Source organism: Xyrauchen texanus, chromosome 20 (genome assembly GCF_025860055.1).
Source record: "Xyrauchen texanus isolate HMW12.3.18 chromosome 20, RBS_HiC_50CHRs, whole genome shotgun sequence".
Lineage (NCBI taxonomy): Eukaryota > Metazoa > Chordata > Actinopteri > Cypriniformes > Catostomidae > Xyrauchen > Xyrauchen texanus.
In genome coordinates, this window is record NC_068295.1 from 28,820,794 (window position 1) to 28,847,915 (window position 27,122).

Consider the following 27,122-nt stretch of genomic DNA (forward strand, 5'->3'; position numbering starts at 1 on the left):
TGAAAATTATATCATATTTTATGACCAATTAATGTAGAAAACCAGCTAATTTCAAAGGGTTCCCATACCTTTTCTTGCCACTGTAGTAATGTGATTACTTTTCCAAGAAGTAATCGGTCATCTGATCACAATTTTAGAGTATTAATTAGTAATTCGTAGTGGATAACTCTTTTTGAGTAACTTACCCAACACATCCTGGTTTCTATCAGAAGTTCTAGAGGGAAATATATTCACACTGGAATTGATGCAAAAATGTGTGGTTGAGGATGCCACTTATCGGTATTTCGGCTGAATAGGGTCACTTTTAGGGTGTCTGAACTTGAGAAGCAACATTCGATTATCCCATGTGATCTTGTAACACTTGGACAGGTTGCATGACATGCTCTCATCCTTTTTTCCCCCTCCCCTTTTCTCCCAAATTTGGAATGCCCAACTCCCAATGTGCTCTATGTCCTCGTGGTGGCGTAGTGACTCAACTCAATCCTCCGCATCTGAGACCGTCAATCCGCGCATCTTATCACGTGGCTTGCTGAGCGCATTACTGCAGAGACGTAGCGAGTGTTGAGGCTTCACGCCATTCTCCACGGCATCCATGCACAAGTCACAACGCACCCCACCGAGAGCAAGAACCACACATTATAGTGACCACAAGGAGGTTACCCCATGTGACTCTACCCTCTCTAGCAACTGGGCAAATTTGATTGCTTGGGAGACCTGGCTGGGGTCACACATCACACTCTGGATTTGTACTCGCAACTCTAGGGGTGACATGCTCTCATCCTTAATAATTCTGAAAATATGACCAAAAATGCATAACTGTAAATACAGGTTACATTTGTTAATGAGTTGTGTTTGCTACTTGATGCCATATGGATATTTTATGAGAATGTGACAAGCGGCTGCTCGTTTTGTTGTGTTTATTAAAAACATTTTGATTGACAGCATAATTCTGTCAGGCACAGACTGATAGAGTGTAAAGAGGTTCAACAGCTGGTATGGGGCACAACTGAAATAAATGGAATGTTACAGAGATACAGAAATATGGAAAAGAAAAAACATATTAAAAAACTGTTAGTCAACTATTCCATTATTTTGTTAAACACAGAGTGAAGCAAATGTAGGTTGAATGACATGGGTACTTTAATTCTGCAAACATATTACCTCACTGCATAAAGAAATATAAATCTACCTGGAATGCAATGCAATCCTTTTTGTAAGAAAATACTGTAAAGAAGCTTTCATTCCTATAAAAAGAAAACACATCTAGATAAATCTATTCAACATAAAACAATTTCAATTTGCAAATTTAAATCTATAAATTAATGTAATATTTTAATTTGAATAAGAGCTGAATGGCACTATCAAATAGAGCTTAAGAAGAAAAGAACAAATGACTGTAAAATGAATGAAAGTGTTGACACCACACCAGTATTGCTAATCATCCAGTCACTTTAAAAGTGCTGGAAAAAACATAGTCCTTGAAAACTGTATGGAAGTTCATGTAAACATTAAAGAAAACCTTCTTCAACCCCTTAACGCATCATGGCTCTACCTCCATCCTAAAACACAAAAGCATCAAGGAATGCCGTCCTTTTGAATAAAATAAACATTAAGGTCATTAAAATAAACTGATGTTTTAAGGATAGATAAGACAAAAAAAAAAATAAAAAATGAATAAAATAAAACATAAATACAAAGAAATAAATAATGTAGATTTTTCATTGAGGGAAAAGGACCAGCAACATTGTTCTGATATGTTTGAAACAATGCAAGAGAGCGATCAGTAGTAGAGCAGAGGACACAAGGGCAAATAGAGGTGAGCCAAAGTTTATAGGTTGTACCAAAGAAGAAGCCAAGACTGAACACTTGCCCTGCTGTCCCACACCAAACAGTAAACAAATAATTCCATACACACATAAGGGACAAACAGCAAAACACTGTATCCAGAACATAACGTCCTACAGCTGGAAGAAGTCAATATCATCAATATGAATGAAAATCCAATGTGAGAATGAAAGGGTTCATTCAACCAAAAATGAAAATTATGTAATCATTTATTCTCCCACAGATCTTTTCAAACTGATTTGGCTTGACTCAGTCACTATCCACCTTCATTGTGTGGAAAAACAATGGAAAGTAAGTAAATAGGGACTGAGGCTAACTTTCTGCCTAACATCTCTTATTGTATTTCACCAAAGAAAGAAGTCTGGGTTTGGAACAACATGAGGGTGAGTAAATGATAAGAATTGTTATTTTTGGATGAACTGTCCCTTTAAGGTAACAAAGTGCCTAACAAATAATTTGTTTATAACTTTTTTGAAAGACCCTGCTTATATCTTTTATTATTGTGGCTGTACATTCAGACCATGTCACAATATTCAGCCACTCAACTCCCTCGCAGGCACTTAGCAAGTACAAAAATTCAATGGTTTGCAGGAGGGAGAGACCGCTCCACTCTTTACAGTCATCTCGTATCAAATCTACAGTTGTCGTATTTTAGCAGCAAGCGAATCATCCTACTGTCTCCTCTTTCTTCATTCCCATTATATGTTTTTGCCAGCTTTCTGCTTGAATGCAATTGTCCAAGGACACTCTGAGACATGACCAAGCTATCCCACAATGCTTTTGCTTAGATTCGCTGGGGCCACAGACACTCATCTGACAAGCATGCACGATAGAATTGAATAGCTATAAAGGTTCTGTACTCATTAACATAAAACTCCAACAGCATAGAGGAAGATTAAGATTTTGGCACTTTGCAATCATACCGACCCAGAGGATTACCTCAAAAATGTTAACATTATACATTTTCATTTAGCAAAAGAGCAAATAAGAGCATCCTTACAACAAACTTTCATAATATGGTTTCACCATATATCTATTACTATTACAGTTTATGCCATTGTAGATTTTACCTCATAGCATTCCTTCATATAGCGTTAGATTAGAAGGACCACAGCACCATGCCTTAGAGAAGACCAGTACTTTTCTAAAACTACAGTGAGCTGTTGATGTCTCTATAAATTGCATGCATGGAAGCCCAAATGTGGATAATTAAAACTGTTTTAACAATATACAGAAATTGGTGAAAAGTAGTACCCTTTGTCCTCAAGAGGAGATGCACTTGTGGTCCTTTAATCATGAAATTTAATACTGGGCAGAGGGACATTTGGCATACTTATTTCATGTTCTTTTTCATCGATTTACTCTGCTGATATTGCCAATTCATTTTTCATACATTCTTGTCTCTGTAAACAAAGAGATGGACGAAGTAAAAGAGCAAAAATTAAGTACAACCCACCAGTTGAAAAAAAAAAATAATCTTGCACTTCTGTGGTAAATAACTTAAGAAATGTAAATCTCAAGAAGAAAAATCTTTTGATTACAGTACCAAAACCCAGACTATGATTTCAGACCCCTTAAAACCCCTTTAGTCTATAAATAGCTTTACAAATATACATGTAAATTCAAATACAGCTTTTGTTTTGCTTGTTTTAAGATTGAATGTTTACATGATCTCAACAGTGTATGCCCACTTGCAATGCATTGTTCGTAGATTATTTCATGAATTTTTAAAGTACATTGCTACTTACTGCAATATGATACATATTTATATCTATATATTTACAATAAAAACATTTTAAAGATACATACAAAGCACACCGTTATATTTATAATCAAATCTCACATCTTGGAGACCCTTCTCCCTTTTCTAATCTTTCTCATTAAAAAAAGGATGAAAAAAGTTATTTGTGAGAAAATAACGGAGTGGAGAGAAGAGACTGGCCATGGGTTTAATTTTCACTCCAGTCAGATATTGCTGTAAAAATACTTAATTTGTCTTTAAGCATGAAGAGACTTCACCTATGACAGGACGAATCTGCCACTGCCACTTTAGAACACAGCAACAGAGTGTGTATCCATTCTTTTTGTTTCCTGTCCAACAATTTGTCTCTGTTGTTTGTTTTTGGTAGGCACGGAATGGTTTGACCCTTCAGACTGTCTAGCACAAAGGAAAAATGAAACTGGCTGAATACAAAAATAGGAATTCTCTTTTTGAAGCCAAAAAGCTGAACAATGATTTGGAAGATAAGGAGGAGCCAGAGGAGCACAATCCATCCTTCAGACCTGCAAACAGTTGCACCTCTGAAGCTGTTCGTTCGTTGTTTCATGAGATCAACACTGATGCTGGATGGAGACTGGTCCAGTAAAATGTTCAGAAAGGTCCCAGGCCTTCCTCCAAAGCATATCCCTATGACTCTTAAACCACCACTCATCTCTAGGGTGCTTATGTTCGTATGACCCCATTGCTGTGGTGATGTTTAGGAAGGCAGGGCTCGTCAGGTAAGGGGTCGTGAGCAAACACAGAGTCGTCTCCGGAGGAACAGGTGCTGTTGGAGTCTGGACAGGTAGGAGAGTACTGCTCGAATGGTACTGACAGGTCCAGATACTCCTAAAATGATCATATGCACACAAACACACACATCAGAATTGGGTGCAATTGATGAATGTATAACAGTTAAGGTGCTTGGTTTGAATGCACAAGAGCTCTTACGTCAGTGGAAGTCATGGAAAGAACTCTGTCGTGATCCTCCACCAGCTGTCTGAACGTTGGCCTTTGGGAAGGAACAGCATGCCAACACTCTCGCATAATCATATACCTGCACAAATAACATGATAAAAATATGCTTCATTATCATGTGTCCATGTTAAAGGGATTGTTCCCCAAATAGTTTACTCACCCTCATGCCATCCCAGATGTGTATGACTTTCTTTCTTCTGTCGAACACAAACAAAGATTTATAGAAGAATATCGCAGATCTGCTGATACTATCAGTGCAATTGAATGGTGGCCAGAATTCTGAAGTTCCAAAAAGCATATAAAAGCAGCATAAAAGTAATCCATACAAGTCCAGTGGTTAAATCCATATCTTCAAAAGTGACATGAAAAGTGTAGGTGAGGAACAGATCACTATTTAAGTCTTTTACTATACATATCAACATTCAATTTCACATCTGAAATTCATATGTGGGAACCTTTTAGATTCAATTTCACATCTACGAGTGAAATTGACTGGAGATTTATAGTAAAAGAAAATCCTTAAATATTGATCTGTTTCTTACCCACACCTATCATATCGATTTTGAAGACCTTATGTCCTAAGAGTCTTATGGATTACTTGCATGCTGCTTTTATCTGCTTTTTGGACCTTCAGATAGCTGGCCACCAATCATTTGCATTGAAAGGACCAACAGATCTGAGATATTCTTCTAAAAAACTTTGTTTGTGTTCTGCTGATGAAAGAAATTCATATATATTTGGGATGGCATGAGGGTGAGTAAATGAGAAGAGAAGTCATTGTTGGTTGAGCCATTGTTGCTGTGTTAAGCTGGTCAGGATGCACACACACACACATCAATGTTTTGATAAAATGGGAATAAACCAACTAATTGCTTTATTATTGTTGTCTCTGAGTATTTTAACATCTAAAAAATGACACACTTTACCTTTAAGAAGATTTCCCTCATTATAATATTATATTGTTATAGTGCAAGTGTTTTTGAAGTGAATGTCATGGAAAAGAAAAAGGCGTCAAGAAAATCATGGGCGTACAGTTCATGAGTGCAGTTGGCAGGTTTGTCCATTCGATGGCCCTCCTTCAGCAGTTTAAAGAGCTCCTCTACTGGGATACCTGGGTATGGTGAGCCACCCAGTGTGAAAATCTCCCACAACAACACACCGTAAGACCACCTGTGATGAAAGAGAAGTCAAAGTTCAGAGCAAATACAGTACAGGAGACAATCAGACGTATATAGTATGGAATGAGTACAGACTATGAAACCATCAGAAAAGACCACCTTAAACCAGCATGAAATTCCATACTGGTCCAAATGGGTTTATGCAGGTCTGCTGCTGGTCTTACTTGTGAATTAGCACAGCCATACTGTTCACCAGCAAACATGCTGGTTTAATCTTTTTTTGGTAAAGCTAGTTGATGAAGGGAGGCTTGCTTGGTTAAAAGAATATTCCAGGTTCACAAAATCAACATCATTTGATTTGGCCCTTTTAACTTCCAAAATAAGTGCCTAATTGTAACTGTGATTTTTTGCTTTTATTTTTTAAAGTAATTTTTTGTGGTAATCAACATCATGGCACAAATGCTGTCAATAGATAATAACTTGTGTTGACCCTGAATATTCCTTTAAACGAGTTAAGAATCCTGGTGGGCACACCAGCAAGGAAACTGTTTATATATGTCCATTCTGCTTGAAATAGTTTGATGTGGAGTAACAACACTTTCACTATCCCTATCTATCTGTCTGTCTCTCTCTTCCTGTCTCTCTCTGGGGTGTAGATACTTGGCAGATGTGAGCGAGCAGTTTCGTTGGTTCTCACTGAAGCTCATAATGTATGTCTGTGATACGAGATGTGAGTCTATTAAACTAGCGAATGTACGTGGGTGTGTGTTATCACAAGCTGCTCTGTTAAGTCAGGGCTCTTTTGTTTGGCCCCATTCCTCCCACGCCACCACTGAGCAGTGCTAATCAAATTAGCCACGCTAAGAGACAACAGGAGCTATGAGCCAGCTAACGCTAGCCAGCAAAACACACACACACACACACACACACACACACACACACACACACACACACACACACACACACACACACACACACACACACACACACACACACACACACACACACACACACACACACACAGTTAGCTGAATGATTGGATCGTCATTATATTACTATCCCGTCATTAGCTTTATGTCACAGTCAAATCTCATTTACACACTTCAGCATAGTTCTCACACATTATACACACAACACACAAAACAGACCAACTGAATTAAGGGATAACTACTATATATCACAGCAAAAGTACAGCCTATAGGCAGAGGCAGATGGTATTATTTTATTACTGCTGTCTCAGCCGAATTGTTACTAAAGTGTTTTAAACACATTGGAAAGTACAGATTCAGGTACAAATATGTCTATGTGTAACAAATGTGTATTCGGTTACTGAGAGACGGTGTGTAATATACTAACATACGTATCAAATCCTGCTGTGCAAATATACATGCTGTGCAATAACCAGCTCACACACACTCACTCAGCTGGCTTTAATGCTATCATGCTGGGTTACAGTGTTAACTTGCATTCCTTTACCGTTTGATGGACTATATAAACAGATGGCATGAAGGAGTGAAAAGATTGAGTGATGGGGAAAAAGAAGAGGTATGAGTGGCAATTTAAACTCACACATCACTCTGGTGTGTGTAGACACGGTCGAACAGCGCCTCTGGTGCCATCCATTTGACGGGTAGACGACCCTGAAAGGACATAGATCAGTCAGAACAACAGCAGTGCTGACACATACGCCTATTGAACACAAACAGGGGCGCAGCTTAATCTCCTACTTTCCTATCTAATACAAATACACTTCAGTAGACCACATCAGTAAAAACCTGATAGCGTTCCATTCCCCAATGCACTCTAATCTCCAACTGTCCCATCGAATACCCACATACTTCACCAACCACACCCCACATCAAAACCCGCCTCAAAGCACCATACTGTTCCACATGCCATTTATTCTTCAATTTAAAGTTAAACAGTATTGTGCTTCCAAATCCTGTCCAGTTCACGCCAATACTCACCAACTCCAGGAATCATTCAACGGGTAATTCATAAATTACATCGTAATTGTTCCTAAACTCTGCATTAATTCGACACCAATGAAGTTGACATTTGAAATAAGTAACCACATCCCCTCTGCTTTGGTCCAATGCCACCCAAGAGCACGATCCATCAAGCATTCTGAGATTGATAATTAGTGTCGACTTACGTTGGTGGTCTTCTTATAGTAGTCTATGTTGTGCACGTCTCTAGCCAGGCCGAAGTCTGCGATCTTCATCACATTGTCATCGGTAACTAGAACATTCCGGGCCGCTAGGTCTCTATGGATACACTGGCAACACAAACAGAGGGAGGGCCATCTTTTAAGTTGAAGTCTGATAAATGGTGAGTATGACATAAAAATTGGGAAAATCGCAATTCTTAGAGTGTTACAATAAACATTATAATGTTATTATCATTTTACATTATTTCTATAAAACAAAAGTTACAAACTAAGATAAAATACAAAATAATTGGAAGATGTATTAAAATGTGTTACCTTCTTTGAGGCCAGGTATTCCATACCCCTAGCGACTTGATAGGCACAGGACACCAGGTCTTTAAAAGTCAGAGTTTCGTTTGGGATCTTACAGGTGTCAAATGAGTAGTCCATCCCAGGTGGCCTTCTTGCACGCAAGTATTCCCTAAGATTCCCTTTAGAAGCATATTCCACTAACACATACAGAGGACCTACATACACACAGAAACAAAATTAAGTCTGAAAAATCTCTTTTGCATGTCTATAAGAATCATAAACTTTATTGTGCTGAATGTACATATGTGTGCACTGACCGTCTTGTGTACATGCTCCCAGCAGGTTGATGATATTCTTGTGTTTTCCGATCATCTTCATCATCTCCATTTCAGACACAAGGTCCGACAGGTCCTTATCTGTGCCATCATCTGAAAGAAAGCAGTTGTTTCAGATTAATAAATGAGCTATCAGAAAGAAATAGGATATTACATATTGCTTAAAGGAAATATTTTTAGAAAAAAAATGTTTGCCTTGTGATATTACACTCATCCCCCCCATTCTCATTACCATAATGAAAAAAATAATAATTACAGTAAATGTAATTATATATTATTTATTGTAAGAACTGCTATTGCTAGAACATACTGAGTTAAGAATGTGAACAAGATGCTGCTGCTGCACAAATAGAAAAACACAAGACATGCTGCTTGATGCACATATAGCTGCTGCACAGCTAGATATATATATAATGCCCATGTGGCAGGTCTAGACAAGTGGAGCAGCGGAAGATGAGGTTTCAGAGAAAATTCTTGCAGTGAGCTTCTGTGAAACCGCTTACTTGCAAACTGAGCAAATTTAAATAATAGGCAAAGAGAGAGTACGCATGTTGATTGGCTACCCGATTACACGCCAAAGGACTTATCAGTTCACAACATGTGAGCCGACTGGCATGGCATATCACATGTTAGCAAGCTAATTGGCTAACAGATAACAAGTTCAAAAAACGTATCAGCTTGCGCCATTTAGAGTTTGTCCTAAATGCACACTCACACCCACCTTTGAGCATCTTGACAGCAACAGTGAGAGGTTTATTGGGTTTCTCTTTGTCAATCCCAATGGCTTCAGCCATCACCACCTGCCCAAAGCAGCCCTCTCCCAGCGGTTTTCCCAGTGTTAGTCTGCAACCAAATCATCACTTACAATCAGCGAGGGAAAAATGTAATGCATTGAACAGAACTCTACAGACACTGGAATTGCCTGGTAATTTAAAACATTAAAGGTGATAGTTTTGACATTCACTTCTGCTTTTAACTCACTTTGTACGAGTATACTCCCATTTGGGGTCAGAGGGCAGTTCGAGCTCAGAAACGTTGGGCAGCATCGGTCCATCGCTGGATGACAGGCGGGCAATCCTGACCAATGGGGTATTTGAATTCATGGAAGAATTCGATTCCAAGGACACCTGCTTGGGTAAAGAATAAAAAGAGCATGTTATTGTCCCTGCAAGAGAAACAAAGTACGATCTAGTGTAAAAGCAAGAGCAATAGTCTGAGAAAACAGAACATCTACAGTACTTTCAACAGCTGTGTTGCAGACAAAAATATGGTGTCTGTTCCTCAGATGAGTGTTCCAAAGAGAGAGACAGGTTTGTAGCTGTCAGATTTCCACAAAATAGACCACAGAAGAGTGTGTAAAGCAACATTTCACTGCTGCCGCACTCCCACACAGCTCTAATCTGGGGTTTTGCTGTTGTTTTGCATTCTAAAAATATTGTTAAGGCCACCAGCTCACTTGTTCTTTCATTCGGCTCACTTGTTCATTTTTCTTTCTTTCTTTCTTCAATTTTTTATAATTTTCTTTTGCTGTCTTGCAAGCACTGCCTTTTACTTATCGAGTCTTTTATGACACCCAGAGAAAGTGTGTCAGCAGCAGTAGAAAGATCTAAACCGTCTCATTGATTTCTCAATCTTTTCTAAAATCAAAACTACCAGCCGTGCATCATTCAAAATAGACACACACATACAATTGTCCTCCAAACACACATTTTTGGAAAAAAGAAGGAAACCATAGCCACACTGAGACATGATTATGTAGCTCATGTTGATTCCAGTGTGAAACAAGAGCATGTCAGACTTTGATTGCAGACAATAATTTGGGGGAGAATGAAAAGAGAGACTGAGAGATTAGAGAGACTAAAAGAAAGAGACTGAGTTTGTATATGTCTTGGTGTGTCAGTTCAGTTGCAGCTGCTGCAATTTAAAATCTTTAAAACAACAGAGAGAGCATGAGTTTCACCAGGAGTGAAATGCGATCTAAAAACTGGCAGTCATGGGAGGGCATGATTATCCCTCTGACGCATCAGATCTATGACATCTCTTTCTCCCTCTATACACATGTTTACCTAGCTAAATAGGGACATAAATTCTAAATACGGACATACAACAGACTTCTTCTGATTTCATAAAAAGCTCATTATAACCACTATAAATTATCCTGAACCCACAACCTTCCAGTAAAAGAACCCTTTTTGTTTTTTTTGTTGTTTTTTATTTTTTTTATGAAAAACAAAAAACATTGTGATTCCCACAATATAGGTGATTTCAGTATTTGGAGAACCATTTCAAACACTACACACTCTTTAACAGCTTTACTGAGTTAAATACCCCTCTATTAAGTGTGTAATTTATGCATTCATGATAATTTTATGCTACGAGAAGAGAAATTGAATGAAACCGACAGAAGAAGAAATAGAGAAATGGTTTGATCAAATCTTGTATCTACTTTCTGTTACCTGTCTCTTGAGGGGGAATTTGGACAGTTTTTGCACGGGCGGTGAGGGGAGCGTCTTCTGAGTGTTCATCCGCATACGACACAGGATAATGATGACCATCGTAAGGATGAAGAGCACGCAGCCCGTCACATAGATGAGAATGTCAGCGTAATCATCCTCTCTCTCCATCTCCACCGCTGGCACAGAGCATAAGAACAAACAGGAAGATTACGCATGAAAATGTGATGATGATGTCGTCACTATTTAAGGCATGAGCAAAGTGTATCATTGTCCTATACTATGAGTGATGATCATATAAAACTATAAAAGAAGTTCTCTAATTATCGTCAGGGTCCAAAAACAATTAACGCTTGCTATATGTGTTAATTACTTGCGAATTGGCCATTAGTTAAAGTTTTATTAGGAACAGCAAAATAATATATGGTTTGAGTCTAATTGTGACATTGATAGTCTAACACTGGCATAGGGACAAAAGTATATATATTTTTATAAAAATAATGCAAAATACTGTTCCCGGTCCAAAATAAATATTAATGGCCACTTTAATTAGCACATTTTTATCCCTGCTTATCGCTAGTACAAGTAACCAAAACCTTTAACCACAAAATCCTCCCCAACATTAATTCCCCGCTCACTGTGGCCTCAGGACTTTAATTTAAAAACTCAAAGGGGAGTGAGAGTAACTTTAAAACAAGTTTATAAGAACAAAACCCTGTAATTTATTACATTAGAGACAATCTTAAGTCAATCACTACTGATTGTTCTTTATTTGAAGTTAGGTCATTAAGCGGAAAGCCTGTAGTTAATGTACAGCCACCTTTCAAACTAATTAACATGCTATCGCAACCACATGCAGGTACAAACATCTCTCCGGGAGGCTTATTTGGCATTTGTGTGATGAGCTTTACCGATAGAGTTCTGCAGCTCTACACAAGAGAAGCAATTTTAATTATAAACAGCAGAATGTAGAGTGGGATAACAGGATGAGCATTCTGTTGTTTATCCAATTGCAAAGTTGTACGGATATAAGAATTAAGGAATTGTGCAAATAGAAAAACACTTCCATTTTGAGCGTGTGTGTTATCGAGTGGAAACAGTCTATGAGAAAATCCCATTATCCCATTCAATGATTTTTAAATGATGTTTCGTCTGCATATGCCATGTTAAAATCTAAAAAGAATCACTAACGGGCTCTTGTTCAAGAGAAATGGACCTTACTCAGGGTAGACATCATATTTAATTAGCCATGAATGAAAATGAGACTGTTAAAATCTGCCATCTATTGTCTATAGTCCATAGAGAATATAATTTTAACAACACATAAAATTCAACAGTGAACTTCAGTTAACTTCAAAGTTAATAAAACATGCGAGCACAATTGGGAACACAGGAAATAGAGACAAAAGCAGAGTGAGAAATCATGGAGAGAGACGAGTATACCTGGTAATACTGTAAGCCAGGCAGAGTGATGAGCATAGCCAATGGAGTTCCCCGCTAGACAAGTGTATTGCCCCGCATCCTCAAAAGATACATTGGTCAGGTAGAGAATCTCCAGCTCTTTATCTGTAGTATTTATACCCGCAGTCTGGAAAAGCAGGGAGAGATGGAGGGATAGAGAGAGAGAGAGAGAGAGAGAGAGAGACAGATTCATAAACCACAACCCTTAAGAAAAGGAGCAGGGGAGAACAGCACCCAGCACCGGAGAGGAAGATCAGTCAGCCCATCACCAGTATCCAAGAAATCCCACACTCCTGGTTGTGAGGGAGATGACCTCGAAGCAAAGTAAAACCCCTAAACCATGGCGGAAAATGTAATGCCCCATTAGCAGCAGTAGAATGTCTGTTTGAGGTGCAAATAAAATAAAAAAAATGCACCCAGAGATGAGAACCAGCTTTAAAGTTTATTTAAAACTGACATCTATTTTTCTCTTTTCTTCTTTTTTTAGTAGTAAGTCTAACTAAAAGTATTGACGCAACAAACTAAATATTTTCAATAGTGTGACAGTAGTTCAGTTGTTTGTTTCATAACAGTGTAGCTTTTTCATGACAAAACACTACATCGAACTACAGCGGGTTTTTGCATAGTCAAGCAACAGTCTTCATCTGTCAGTCCAAGTATATTTGACACAAATGACGAAGTGTTAAATGCACCTCATGTAACACTGTCTTTTAGAGCATGAGCACAATTATGGTCCGATTAATGTGTAGACATGCTGGACGAAGCCAAGCTACATTTGGATTATCTAGGTCTGTAGCCAACTTAGCAAAAATTGGGAAAAGTTAGATCAGACTTAAGTGTTTACATGACATTTAAAAGAGATTCATTTGTAACAAATGATACAAACAGACAAACAGACACAAGAGCAGAGGAACAGTTCAAAGGATTTATTTAACAGTAATAATGAGCAGTCCCTGGGTTGAGGAATGTAGAAAATCCCGACACTGGCTGCAGCAGTGAGAAGCTATCTCCAATGGCATGAGCGTCGTAGTTGTGCAAGAGGCAATCTGTGAAGAGTGTTTTCTTAGGATGAGTGTTTGCATTGTAGAAGTCAGGAACAGTTTAGTAGAATCCTCAGTTGAAGCATAGTGATATGCAGAACAATGCCCAACAGAGATGAGTGAACTTAACTCCTGACATGTGGGCAGAGACGAGGTATTCAAGCTGGAAGACGCAGCAATACTGGAAGGCAACCACACACCCCACACGCAAGCAACCAACAGATAAAACAGTGAGGTTAGTACTTAACATCAAACAACAATTTAGCAAAGATACTGAGAACATGACAGGCTTAAGAAGGGAGTGAATTAGGGGAGAACAGGTGTTGCTCGTTATGCTAATCAGTGGCATGACCACTGTGAAACGATCTAAGTTCATGGGCAATGGAGGCGTCAGAAGACAGCGAACATTCACACACTTCAGATTCAAAGCAAATAAAACAAAGAAATGGCTCTTGGTGGCATACTCAAATAGAGCTCTCAATATAAACAGGTGCTGGTTCTTCTGACACCACTGCTCTGAGCCACTCTCCCTCTCCCACACTGATGCTCTGGCATGCCTTTTCAGGTCTCCCTCAGCCATCACTACAATTAGAGACAGGTATTAGAGTACTCACAACCCAGGTGACAAGCCTGACACACATGACCATACCCCCATGCTACAAAGGACAACCACTCCATATGATTCCCAGAGACGAAGGTGACCGGCTTTGTGGATTGAGTGATGACGGACAGCAGCGTGCCACTTAGGGTGTGGGCAGTGATGGGTCTTTTCAACTAGACCATAGGAAGTCTTAGACTTAGAAGCCAAATCGAAGTCCATAAATTTCCCTTCGGCTCTGGAATCAACTGAGGCGGATACCATGTGACAGCCAGATCCATAATGCAGCCTGGCCGGGAGAAGTGTCTGAAGTCCAGGGGTTTTGTCCAAAGGTGTTGCGCTCACCAGTAACCGCTCTCCTACTGACGAGCGATGTATTTTACCAGACAGGAAGCAGAGAGATGATCAGAGGCAGCACAGTAAAAACACAGTCCATTAACGAGTCGTTGCTCTTTCTCCCTGCATGAGCTCTTAGTTCTAGCGACTTGCATAGGCTCAGTGTTGGGCTGTGAGACTGGAGAGTTGGCTGGAGAGTCAGAATGGGTTGGAGGATCAGCCGTTGATGGTGGCGACGGTGTAGGGTCAGGCATTTATCTACTCAGAGAGCCAAATCTACCATGTCATTGAAGCATGCAAAGCCAAAGAATAAATCTCATCCAGAATGTCATCAAAAAGACCATGCATAAAACGATGACACATAGCATGGTCATTCCACTCACAAGAAGCAGCTGGGGTGCCAAATTCAGTCGCATAATCTGATACTCGTTGATCTCCTTAAGACAGTCCAGATAAAACCCTCACGGCCTCCCGACCTTGAGCAGAGCGATCAAACACTCAGTGGAGTTCTGTAGTAAAGGCATAATAGGAAGCACAGCAGGGATGTCTGTTGTCCCAAAAGGCAGTGCCCCATTCGCTAGCCCTTCTGGTGAGGAATGTAACAACACAGGTCACCTTCATCGTATCTGAAGCGAAAGTGGAGGACAGTAACATGAAGAACAGGGAACATTGTGAAAGGAATGCGCTGCAGGATTCCACCTTGCCTGAATACGGAGCTGAAGTGGAAATGCAGGCTTCAAAGCGTTCAGGAGCCAGAGGAACTGCCGGAGCCATTAAGGAAGCATCCTGAGATTTCATCCTGCTGACGTCCCAGCAAGTCCCTGCTGAGAGAGGGTGGAGCGAAGAGTGGATTCCTCCACTGGGTCTATACTTGGCTAGATTGTTCTGTAATGAATGATAGTGAGACAAACAGACCCAAGAGCAGAGGAACAGTTCAAAGGATTTATTTAACAATAAAAATGAGTAGTCACTGGGTGGAGGACTGTACAAAATCCCGACCCCGGCTGCAGCAGCTGGAAGCAATCTCCATTGGTGTGCACGTCATATTTGCGCAAGGGGAAATCCTTGAAGAGTGTGTTCGTAGGATGAGTGTGTGCGTGGTGGAAGTCAAGAACAGTTTCGTAGAATCCTCCGTTGAAGCTTAGTGAGATGCAGAACAATGCCCAGCAGAGATGAGCGAAATTAAATCCCGACACGCAGGCAAAGACGAGGTATCCTCCGTGGAAGACCAGCTGACATGCAGCAATACTGGAACGCAACCATACACCCGACATGTGGGCAACCAACAGATACATGAGACAGGACCAACTATGCAGAGAGTGTGAGGTTAGAACTCAACATCAAACAACAATTTAGCAAAGATACCGAGAACACGAAGGTCTTAAGAAGGGAGTGAATTAGGGGAGAACAGGTGTTGCTCGGTATGCTAATCAGTGGCATGATCAGGGTTCCCCTGGGAACAATCAGTGTTCCCATGGAAACACCGATCATGCATATCGGCAACACCTGCAAGACATGAGCGACAGAAAATGACTAAACATACAAAACAAACCAACAAACTCACTGGAGCCGTGACATAATTATGGTGTTATTCTATCTGACTGAAATCAAACTTCTAAAGTGCATGTAAACATAATGACCCCATTTACATGCACTTAAGAAAACGGTTTATTCCAGGGTTTTTGCAGAAAGCGGCATTTTCCTTAAGCCGTTTAAGGGATTAAGAGAAAACGGTAAAACACACACAGGTTTCTCCTGGAAAACGCAGCTAATGTGGTCATATAAACACATAAGTAGCGTTCTAATGGATATTTTTGAGTGTGCATGTGCCTGAACAGACCGGATGACAAACATAATAGTATGCAGCCAAACAACAACTCAACAAAAGCGGAAAGACTTTAACATTTCTCGGGGTACAGTGGGAAAAGCACACACACTACAAACTATACCCATCTATACACACCAATGTAAAATATCGACTGTCCCTCATGTTTGCGTATATGCGCTGGTACATTTAGGGAATCCCAAAGATTTACGTAAGAAGGAAACCACACTATTCCAATTCAGGTTGCAATGCAAAGTTAAAGGAAACAACAACAGCAACAACTCTGGAATATCGGAATACCATGTTTGATATTTACACAAGTGTCGCAGGGAATTTATGTTACTGTGGAGAAAGCTGCTTACTGACCAAACTGCATGTATATGGTAGTAAAGTCTTTGCTGCTAAACAGTGCATGTAAACCACAACGCTTTCTTGCAATAAGTCGATTTTTTTGTTCATGTAAACATAGTCAGTGTGTAAATCAACTATTCAAAACGATTCGCTAATTCATTTGAGTGCCTGCGTGGGACTCAAAATTTGTTTCTAAATATTGCATTAAATGCTGCTGTTTTCCACTATGTTTGAATATAAATATATCTGTAATTGTGTAAGTTTAATGTTGTCACCCTGATTGCGATCTTCATTGTTGTTTTGCCAGATAAATCGTGATCTTTAAAAAGATACTAACCCTTTGAATAGCCTTAAAGTTTGCTACTTTTTGTCAGTACTTTGTAGTGTATTTACAGTAACTACTTTTTCTAAGTAGTTAACTGTGGTTACTTAACTACTTTAAAGCTGAAGTATGTAACTGTTTTGGTGTTAAAATACTTTCTCCTATCCCAGCTAAATATGCAGAGACAGTCATAAGTCCTCTGTTTGTTTTGAGTGACCCATCTCAAGAAAGATCATAAGATTGACTCGACTAATGGCATGAGTTCTGTTTGTTCAATCAACGACAGAAGGGGCATGTATTCAAAAAGCTGTATATTTTTTCAATTCCGTTTGGTGGCGCAGAAATTACACACTTCAGATTTAAACTATGAGCACTGCTTTAAAGTAGCTTTCTCAAAACTGGTGTGTAGATGTGTGTGTGTTTAAATACTAAAAAGGAGCATTGGTATGTGAGTGGCAGTGTAAAGTGAATGGGAAATCAATAAGTATGTGTGGCACCAACTCGGTTCCTATTAAACAAGCCCTTGTTGTATTGATTGGAGAAGAAGAAAAAGCGAGCACTTAAATTAAGCAGACACACACTCGCCTTACATAACAAATCCCTGGATCAGGTCACCGTTTTCAATGTGTGAGAAGGGGAGTATGATATGTGGGAGAAGAGCAGAGAGAAATATAGAGAGATTAAAGGAGATTGACTCTACGCCACCACCAAAGACTTGATTGACAGTATGCTGTTTGGAGAGAGCTTTACCTGGCTGGGACACTGTGAGCCAGAATGCATTTTCTGACATGCCTAAAAAGTTGTGGGCTCTGCACCAGTACTGGCCAGCATCTCTCTCTGACACATTATACAGAGTCAGCATATCGTGGGCCTCTTTAACCTTACTGACAAAACTCTGCAGAGACACATACACATTTAGTCAGAGGGGAACACGTTTACACGTGAATATACGCACTTAATTATTTGAAATGACTCCTGCGTCTTGTTCTACCACTCTTTTAAGATACCAACAAATGTATTGTGTAGCAAGGTTTTGCAGGGTGCGCAGATGAGACTGTGGGGAAGGGAAAAGCCGGCTGCGAGGCTCCCAATAAAATACTGTTTCAATTATGAGGGAGTCTAAAATAGCATTGCAGTCTGGCGAGCCTACACTCTCCCCTCCTCTGCCTGCTGACGCTGCCCTTCCCTTGCTTCCCGCACAATTTTTTTTTCCATGGCTTTTTCGGGAGCCTCTTCCCTCATTCCCTCCCTCCTTCTCTTCTGAAGAGTGAGTGGGGCAGCACTGCTAATGGCTGTCTCCGTTCGCGACGCCACCGCGGCGGTTAGCTTAGCCCAAAACAGATGTCTGCCTTCTCTCTCTCTCTCTCTTCTCTGAGAAGAAAAACAGAGTGAGAGACCCCTAATTCTCCTGTCGCAGAGCCTATAGTGAGATGCTAACATGGGTGCGATTAACAGTTTGAGGGAGGTGCTTTAAAAGTCACTCAAACCTCACGTGAGACTTAATATGGGGCTTATTTTAAGCTGCAGTTGGATTTGTTTCTCAAAAATGTGTTGTATCTGCTGCTAGATGCTATAACTACACCATTCTGCAGGAAAAAATCCTGTTTCTCCATTCAGAATATTACTGCTGAATCATAAATATTTCTTTATATTAAAGTATACCAGTGCCCCTATTTTTTGGAAGGCTTTAATTTAATTAAATAGAATTTGACAACAAAAGGTCTCGCCGAGCAACTACTATTGAAATGAATGGAAATGCTAATAATTAGCTTTCTTAAAATATTGTTAACCATCTTGTTATGAACCAACATGCTCAAGCTAATAAAGATTTCATAATAAAAGTATGTGATGTATAAAAAAAAGTGAAATCACTCTCCTAAATGGAAAAATGGTTTGTTTATAAATTTTTTAGATTAGCCAGAATAGAACCCTGTACTAAATGCTGTACCTTAAGGATGTTGACATAGGGGGCGCCATTGGGCCCATGCTGGCTTCCATTCACCTCGATGTGTTTGAGCCACTGGATGTGTGGCTGAGCATCACTGTACACCTTACAGTGGAACTCTACATCACTGCCCACCACCACCGTCTGATTGGCTGGGAGTCCTGCCTGTAGGATGGGCCGGTGAGGGGAGCGTTCTGATTGGACAAGAGATGGAAGGCGGTGAGTGATGCAGACAGATGAAGGTGAGTTTGGGTTAAAGATTGTATGTGTGGGTGTGTGTTCATACCTAGCACATCAAGCTGGTAAGTGTGCTTGATTGTCCCGTATTTGTTCTGCACCACACATGTGTAGTTTCCTCGGTCAGATGGAACAGCACTCTCCATTACCAAACTCCACTGCTGATGTCTCAACTAGAGAGAGGCGAGAGAGAAAGAGAAACAGAGAAGTTTATGTGCTTTCAATTTATAGGGTAAAAAATATGGCATGAAAGTCAAACATTGTTCTTTTTTTTTTTTACTTTAGCAAGAAATTGTTAGTGAAAGGCAATACTTAGCATCTTATCCTTTAGAAATCAGGAGGTCAATCTAAATATAAAATGAGCTGTGTTATGCTGTGTTCGCAGCCCTGATACCAAAAGTTGGAAAAGTTTAAACCCCTAATTTGAGTGATTTTGTAATTTTCTAGCAAAACCATAAAAAAAATAAATACAAATATAAAATATGAATAAACGTATATATATTACCTAAAAGTTCTCACAACAAAAACATTGGATTTGTGCATATTATGCTTTAAAATACATTAATGTGACATCAAAGTGTATTGCATTTATGGAAAGTTACTTTATTCATAAAGTGGTAGATTATTTAAGAGGTCCTTTTGAGTCTTTCCTAAGGTTTTTCTGTTAGTCTATGAAAAGCATGTGCTGAATTCCTCATGTCAGTATTATGCTATTAGTAAGAACCATGGGGCTTGGCCTGTTGCTGATAGAGTAGCTACCCATGTATGCCACACCTAAACACCATGTCAACAGCACCATTTCTATGGCAAACCAACATCACCAGGCATGGAAAATGTGCCGATGGGTCACAAAGTCTCTTTATGTTTACTCAAACCCTTCACCTCCTTGCATATGCATATACACACACAGAACCAACAACTCATTCATAGACCACAATCTAATTGCATATATGTCTCTCTCTCTCTCTGTCCCTTTTTGTCACTCTCACTCTGTCTCTCTCTCATTCCCTCTCTCTGCACATTGGAGGTCAGAGTGGAAATAAATCTAGCTGTGTAAATATTATGGGCTATGTTTTTTAAGAGTTACATGGTAACACCGCCTGAGCAGCAACACGCGCACACACAAACACACATGCCTCAGAAAGTTGGCAAATGTGCCCATGCCCCCTGTATTCCTTCTCCTCCCCCTCGTCTCCAGGTTCCTCACACTCCTCTCACTAGCACTCTCAGTCAGTGAGTCTTTGGAGCTTGCTGACTGACACGCTAAACAGTATGAGATATGTGCGTAAGTGTACATCTGAGAGAGAGAGAGAGAGAGAGAGAGAGAGAGAGAGAGAGAGAGAGTGAGTGTGTGTGTGTGTGTGTGTGAGGGAGGGGGAGTTAAATTAGGACTCTATCTTACTTGACACTGGTATTTTGTGTGTGTGTGTGTGTGTGTGTGTGTGTGTGTGTGTGTGTGTGTGTGTGTGTGTGTGTGTGTGTGTGTGTGTGTGTGATACATTTATCTCAATGTGTCCACAGGAAAAAAAAAAGCCTTAAAGAATTCTCAGCTGTTCGTGAATCTAGCCGAGCACTTTATCAAGAAGGAAAGAGAGGAGAGAGAGGCAGTGAGAAAGAGTGTCGTTAGTCATTTTATCCCATCATTCATCAAAAGATAGTAGTAGAAAAGTGTTATGTTGACATGCTTTACCTTGCCGATTCTGATACTGAAAAACTTAGGGGCTAATTCACTAAACAGTTGCACCACTTTTGTGCATGGCATTTCAGCATAAAAAAACCTGCTTCTTATTTACTAAAAATCAGAAATCCAGTTTAACCAGGCACGAATTCCTTTTTTTAAAGCTGAAATGTGTCATTTCTGAGGCACTAGCGCCAAATGGGATTGTAAAAATAAACGTTGTTTTCAAACAGCTTTTGCGAATACTCCCAGTGTCTACCATTAATTGAACAGATAATTGCACCACAAACTCACACCACTGGTTCTGTCAATATTGCCACTGTCAGGCTAGGTCTACATTAATCCGGGTACATTTGTGTTTTCCAAAAGTTGCACGACCACACTAAAACGTATAAAAAATGCTTAAATCCCCCTACTGCGCACGCAAAAAATAGAAGATTCATATACAGCTGAAACGCAATTGCCCCGTGTACATTTTTTGTTGCCTATGATGGAATGCATTATGAAGGTTGTACAAAGTCAAAATGTATCTTTAAGAAAGCTCTTAAAGTGAATACGTTTTCAAATGTAAACGCATTAGTGTGGACATGACATCAGGCGATTGGGACACTCAAACAAACAGAATAATATTGACAATAGAGACATGTTTTTTTACATTTTCAATTGGTCATGGTAGCAGTAATTTCAGTTAATTCCAGGCTCTAAAACAATACAGACAGCGTGTGGAAATAAACAGCGCTATCTGCAGCCGCAATTCATTTTTAGTAAATTCCTCTTGAGCGAGAAATACCCAAGAGGAGGATTAATAATCAGCTGAACTTTACCGCTCAATTTCCTCCAAGCATTACTCTGTTAACTTATTAGGCCTCTTTAGCTCTAATGTCAGACTGTGTTAGGACATAAAATCAGTTTTGTGGATTGAGCCGAAATTCTGGGGATATTAAAAGTAAAAGGGACACTGACCCAGGAGGAGACAAGAAGCTCAGGTTTCTCTTGCATATATGTGTGTGTTTGTGTGTATGTGATTTATGGTTATGTCAAGCTGATGCTGGCTCATTCTGACAGCGGTGTTGTTTAATTTGACCCTCAGAGACAGGAAGCAAAAACCTCAACTGACCCCAGGACTAGTCATTAAAATGACAAAACTGTTTCTCTGTGTCTCTCTAGGTGGAAAGTGAGAGTCTGACGGGAAATGTTTCATCATTAAATGATCCCATCAATTTTATTGGTTTCTACTGCTGTGCAATTATTTGATTATTTGATTTAGTCCCCCCCCTATTATTTGCTTTATGTTTCATATAAACCTGCCCCTTAACAGCCAGTTTTAAGTCCTGTCTTAGGCAGAATAAACTGCAAACCGGGAAAGGCGAAAGTATTTGAACATCGATAAATTACACACTTGACCTTCAAACATCAACCTTTTTTCCATACAAAAACGTTTGTTTATTTACCCAGGCACATTATGCAACTTAATAAAGTAATTCACTGCTGCTGTGGCATACAGACAAAAAGGTACATTTGTCAGTGGATTAGGGATTCAGGTTTTCATTAGTGACATGCAAAACGCTTTAAGCATGTAGAATTTAAAGAACTGTTGCTGCCGCAGAGAACGCAGACTGAAATTGAGTCATCTCTCCAGAAGACGTAACAGTCTTCGTGCACTCACTCATCAATTGAGCTGTTGAATATGTTGCAAGAGGCTCTCATACACGCTCTCACACACACTGTTTTCACAAAGCTTCAGTGTGTATGTGAACGCGAGGTGTGACTAACCCACAGTGCCACAGATTAGCATTCTAACAATGCGACTTCGGCTGCCATATGTGAGCATGAAAAAAGCCACGCCTCCCCCCGTCAATCAACGTCTCTAAATTGCCACGGCAACACCCTCTTAGAACCACCCCCTTCTGATGACTCAATAGAGAGGTGACCTCTGACCTAAGAATACTGCCAGTTAGGGACAGAAAGTGTCTAGGTTGTGTGTGTCTGTGAGAGTGTTTGTTTGAGTGTGTTTGCATTGATGTGTGTGTGTGGTCATTTGAAGGGTAAAGCTGTGGGAAAGTCAACTGTCTAAACAAAGCCATGGATAGTTTTAAACAACGAGAGTATGGCATGTGACTCATTTACTTGCATTTAAAACTCATTCGGTAATCTTACTGCATTTAGTCTGCAATTAACAAGCTCTGACTGTCGGCCAGAGAAGTAGTCAAACTTATGACTGGCTCCAGTTCCAATTGAAACATAAATCACGGCATCATTGTTCCATGCAGAAAATAGTTTTTTCGATGGAATACCCTGATCTCCCAGGGAATCATTGAAACTCCTTATGTTTCTGCAAAATAACACAAAAAGGTGATAAAGGGCAGTTCACCCCAAAATGAAAATTGTGACTTCTTTTCCTCATCCTCATGTTGTTCCTAACCAGTCATACTGGTTCATAACAACACAATAGTGGGTAAGTGATGACAGAAGTTTCATTTTTGTGTAAACTGCCCTTTAACCAATTTTTGAGAGTGTTATCAAGCTTTCAGTCCTGTCATTTGCAGACACGGATAAATATAAGACCTATGACTTTTAGCCTTGGTCTTAATAGAGACAGAAGACATTCAATGTGAGCTGTCAAGCCTCTGTGTATGTGTGTGTTAAATAAAGCTATTATGATGCTGTCAGGCATCTCTATGCAAGTGGTGAATGTTTTGATTCAGAGTGCAGGTCTGATGTAAAGGATGACCCTGAGTCAGTGTGGACCCCTGGTGTGTGAATACATGAGTGAGTTTGTAAGGGCAGGGTGGTCACTATGGCCATGAAGAGGTGGAGAGTTCAATGTTTTGTTTCCAAATTTCTCTCTTAGGGGACGCTGGTTATATTCTATGCTAACAAGTCAATGCAAAGTAAGTGTATGTTAAATAATCTTAATGTGCATGCTTGTGTCTGTGTGTGTAGAGAGACACAGAAGAAAATGTCATAAAGACTTTGCTTTTCATAACTTCTTAGTGGAGTTCTTTTAAGAGTTAACAGATCAGTTTGTTTCAGATGTTACAACTAAAATATTAAAATAAATGTAAATAAATGAGGCTTATTGACATACAGAACCATTAAAGAGCTATTCAATGGCATTGCTCATTATTTGGTCATGGAAGAATTTGATAAGAAATGTTTTAGATCATCCCTGACTTTTGATTGCAGACTTTGATACAGTATTTGGTTTGTGACATTGAGCACGTTGACATGCACTTAAGAAAAAAGTTTATTCCAGGGTTTTTGTAGAAAGCGACATTCTGAAACTTAGGGTAGACGAGAATGCCTTTTTCCTTATGCCATTTAAGGGATGAGGAGACATCAGTTTAAGATACCCATTTTAGCAATAAAAATTAGCCAATCCAGCACAATATGCTGAAAAAACAGTGAGACACTGCACAATGGTCAAAAATGTCAATCTATTATCACACGTTTAAATAGAAAAACTATAAAAAATCAGTGCAGACAGATGCAGAAACACATTTTGTGTGAATGGCCATTTGTTTCCATTTCATCTCAAAATCTCATTTGGGATTTTTATCTTGAAACAGGGAGCATAAGTGACTCTTAAGGAAAGTTATGTTTAATAACTTTAATAACAGTATTTAATTGTGGTGGGAAAATCATCCAATGCTAAGGAGCAACAGCAATCAGCTAAATTAAAAACATAAACCAAGAATCAGTTGGCCCCCTCCAACACACACACACACACACACACACACACACACACACACACACACACACACACACACACACACACACACACACACACACACACACACACACACACTTACAAAAACAGAAATAACAACAAGACCACACACACTTTCTGTTCCTCTTCACTACAGTGTACATCTGTAGTCAGAAGTGTACATACACTTAGGTTTAAGTCATTAATAAAAAAAATGTAACCACACCACAGATTTAATATTAGCAAACTATAGTTTTGGCAAGGTGCTTAGTGCATCTACTTTGTGCATGATACGAGTGATTTGTTGATTCCAACAATTGTTTACAGACTGATTGTTTCACTTTTAACTGACTATATTACAATTCCAGTGGGTAAGAAGTTTACATATACTAAGTTAACTGTGCCTTTAAGTAGCTTGCAAAATTCCAGAAAATTAGCCAATTAGCCTCTGATAGGAGGTATACTTGTGGATACATTCTGTCTCCTAGAGATGAAGTAGTTTGGTGCAAAAAGTGCAAATTGATCCCAGAACATCAGCAAAGGACCTTGTGAAGATGTTGGAGGAAACAGGTAGACAAGTATCTATATCCACAGTAAAACGAGTCCTATATCAACATAACCTGAAAGGCTGCTCAGCAAGGAAGAAATCACTACTCCAAAATCACCATAAAAAATCCAGACTGCTGTTTGCAAGTGCACATGGGGACAAAGATCTTAGAAATGTCCTCTGGTCTAATGAAACAAAAATGTAACCGTTTGGCCATAATGACCATCATTATGTTTGGAGGAAAAAGGATGAGACTTTCAAGCCAAAGAACACCATCCCAACCGTGAAGCATGGGGGTGGCAGCATCATGTTGTGGGGTGATTTGCTGCAGGAGGGTCTGGTGCACTTCACAAAAAAGATGCCATCATGAGGAAGGAAAATTATGTGGATATATTGAAGCAACATATCAAGACATCAGCCAGAAAGTTAATCTTGGTCACAAATGGGTCTTCCAAATGGAAAATGACCACAAGCATCCCTCTAAAGTTGTAGCAAAATGGATTAAGTCAAGATATTGGAGTGGTCCTGACAAAAGCCCTGACCTTTATCAGATATACATTTTGTGGGTAGAACTGAAAAAGCATATGCAAGTTAGGAGGTCTACACACCTGACTCCATTACACCAGTTCTGTCTGGAGGAATGGGCCAGAATTCCAGCAAATTATTGTGAGAAGCTTGTGGAAGGCTACCCAACATGTTTGACCCAAGCTAAATAATTTAAAGGCAATGCTACCAAATACTAACAAAGTGTATGTAAACTTCTGACCCACTGGGAATGTGATGAAAGAAATAAAAGCTGAAATAAATCATTCTCTCTGCTATTATTCTGACATTTAACATTCTTAAAATAAAGTAGAGATCCTAACTGACCAAAGACAGGGAATGCTTTCAATGATTAAATGTCAGAAATTGTGAAAAACTGAGTTTAAATGTATTTGGCTATGGTGTATGTAAATGTCTGACTTCAACTGTACATGTATATAAGATTCAGAGAGAGAGAGAGAGCTCTTGAAGGAGCAGATGTTGATAGTGTAAATTGTTAATAATTGCAGACTTCTATTATATGCAATCCTAAACAAACATTTAAACACAAAAAACATAATAAAAAAAAAGGCTTGGAAGGCCATATTCTTTATCAAAATTCCTATTGCCTTACTTTAATCCCACCCATTCTCTGCTCTCCCTTGAATTCTTTCCCATTTTTCAGCCAGTGGATGGTGGGTGTCGGGTTGCCAGCAGCAGGACATCGGAACTTCACCGTATTGGCAGCAGGAACAGCCAAAAGCTTCTTTTCCATCCGGTCAGAGCGGGTCCAGTATGGAGCTTCTGTTTTGAAAGAAAGATAAAGACAGGAATAGAATTGTATGTTGCTTAAAATATACTACAAAATTGCTTTATGGTTCACAGCAGATGTTTTGACAGTTTGCCAAATTCAGTTGAAAATTTTGAAAATACAGGAATCCTTACGAGTAAGTGATTGGCAAACAGATCTATCCTCTATACCAAGAAGTATTTGGACACTGAGGCAACATGCAAAAAAATCTGAATGTCATTGCATTAGGTACACAAGATCAATAAGTGGCATCTGTAAACAAGTGATGTCAAAACTTTTTTTCAGAAAAAGCTTTTCTTTTCATCAATTATTTTTAACCAGCTGCTTCCAAAGTCATTTTAGTGGATGTCTGAAGTCAGTTCTCCTCAAGTTCACACAAGTGTCCAAGCAGAGAACACAGAGGTGTAGTTTATCACATTAACTATGGAAATGTTACAATCTGTTTGACAACCAGAAAGTGTCTAAACGTTTTTCTTCTTACTGTCAGGATCCAGTCACTTTGTCAGTCAATGTTTTTAACAGAATCCTGACACTCATGTTCAGTGTTTGTGTTTTCATGTTCGGAGCGTGGTGTCTGGGTCCTGACTCGGCCTAATTCGGTTTCTGTTCTGGTTCGGGATCCGGACACTCATGCTCCATGTCTTGTCCGTTGTGAGCACAGAGCTTCAGGTTCGGTCCTCTTTCCATGCGCTCTTCTGTCAGTCTTGTGTGTTGTGTGAGTGCACATGGCTGTGTTTGGTCCTTCATCACCATGTGCTCTTGTGTGTGTTTCAGTCTCTTGTGTTAGCACA

The 27,122-nt window shown here is 39.5% G+C and overlaps 1 protein-coding gene across 4 annotated transcripts in view; it reads right to left on the bottom strand.

Moving 5' to 3' along the window:
• Positions 1-906: 906 nt before the first annotated feature.
• LOC127660488 (fibroblast growth factor receptor 3) overlaps positions 907-27,122 on the bottom strand; it is a 49,961-nt gene continuing 23,745 nt past the window's right edge. For 2 of the 4 annotated variants that reach the window (XM_052150759.1, XM_052150756.1), the window contains exons 5-18: positions 26,155-26,324; positions 19,114-19,237; positions 18,831-19,021; positions 12,393-12,537; positions 10,953-11,128; positions 9,478-9,626; positions 9,218-9,339; positions 8,479-8,589; positions 8,186-8,376; positions 7,856-7,978; positions 7,270-7,340; positions 5,615-5,752; positions 4,556-4,661; positions 907-4,453 (exon numbers count right to left, since the gene is read on the bottom strand). In XM_052150759.1, coding sequence (XP_052006719.1) covers positions 4,289-4,453; positions 4,556-4,661; positions 5,615-5,752; positions 7,270-7,340; positions 7,856-7,978; positions 8,186-8,376; positions 8,479-8,589; positions 9,218-9,339; positions 9,478-9,626; positions 10,953-11,128; positions 12,393-12,537; positions 18,831-19,021; positions 19,114-19,237; positions 26,155-26,324 — 1,982 coding nt within the window. In that variant the 3' untranslated portion in view covers positions 907-4,288. Of the gene's footprint in view, positions 4,454-4,555; positions 4,662-5,614; positions 5,753-7,269; positions 7,341-7,855; positions 7,979-8,185; positions 8,377-8,478; positions 8,590-9,217; positions 9,340-9,477; positions 9,627-10,952; positions 11,129-12,392; positions 12,538-17,632; positions 17,778-18,830; positions 19,022-19,113; positions 19,238-26,154; positions 26,325-27,122 lie in introns of all 4 variants that reach the window. The other 2 variants (XM_052150757.1, XM_052150758.1) reach the window with 2 other exon arrangements.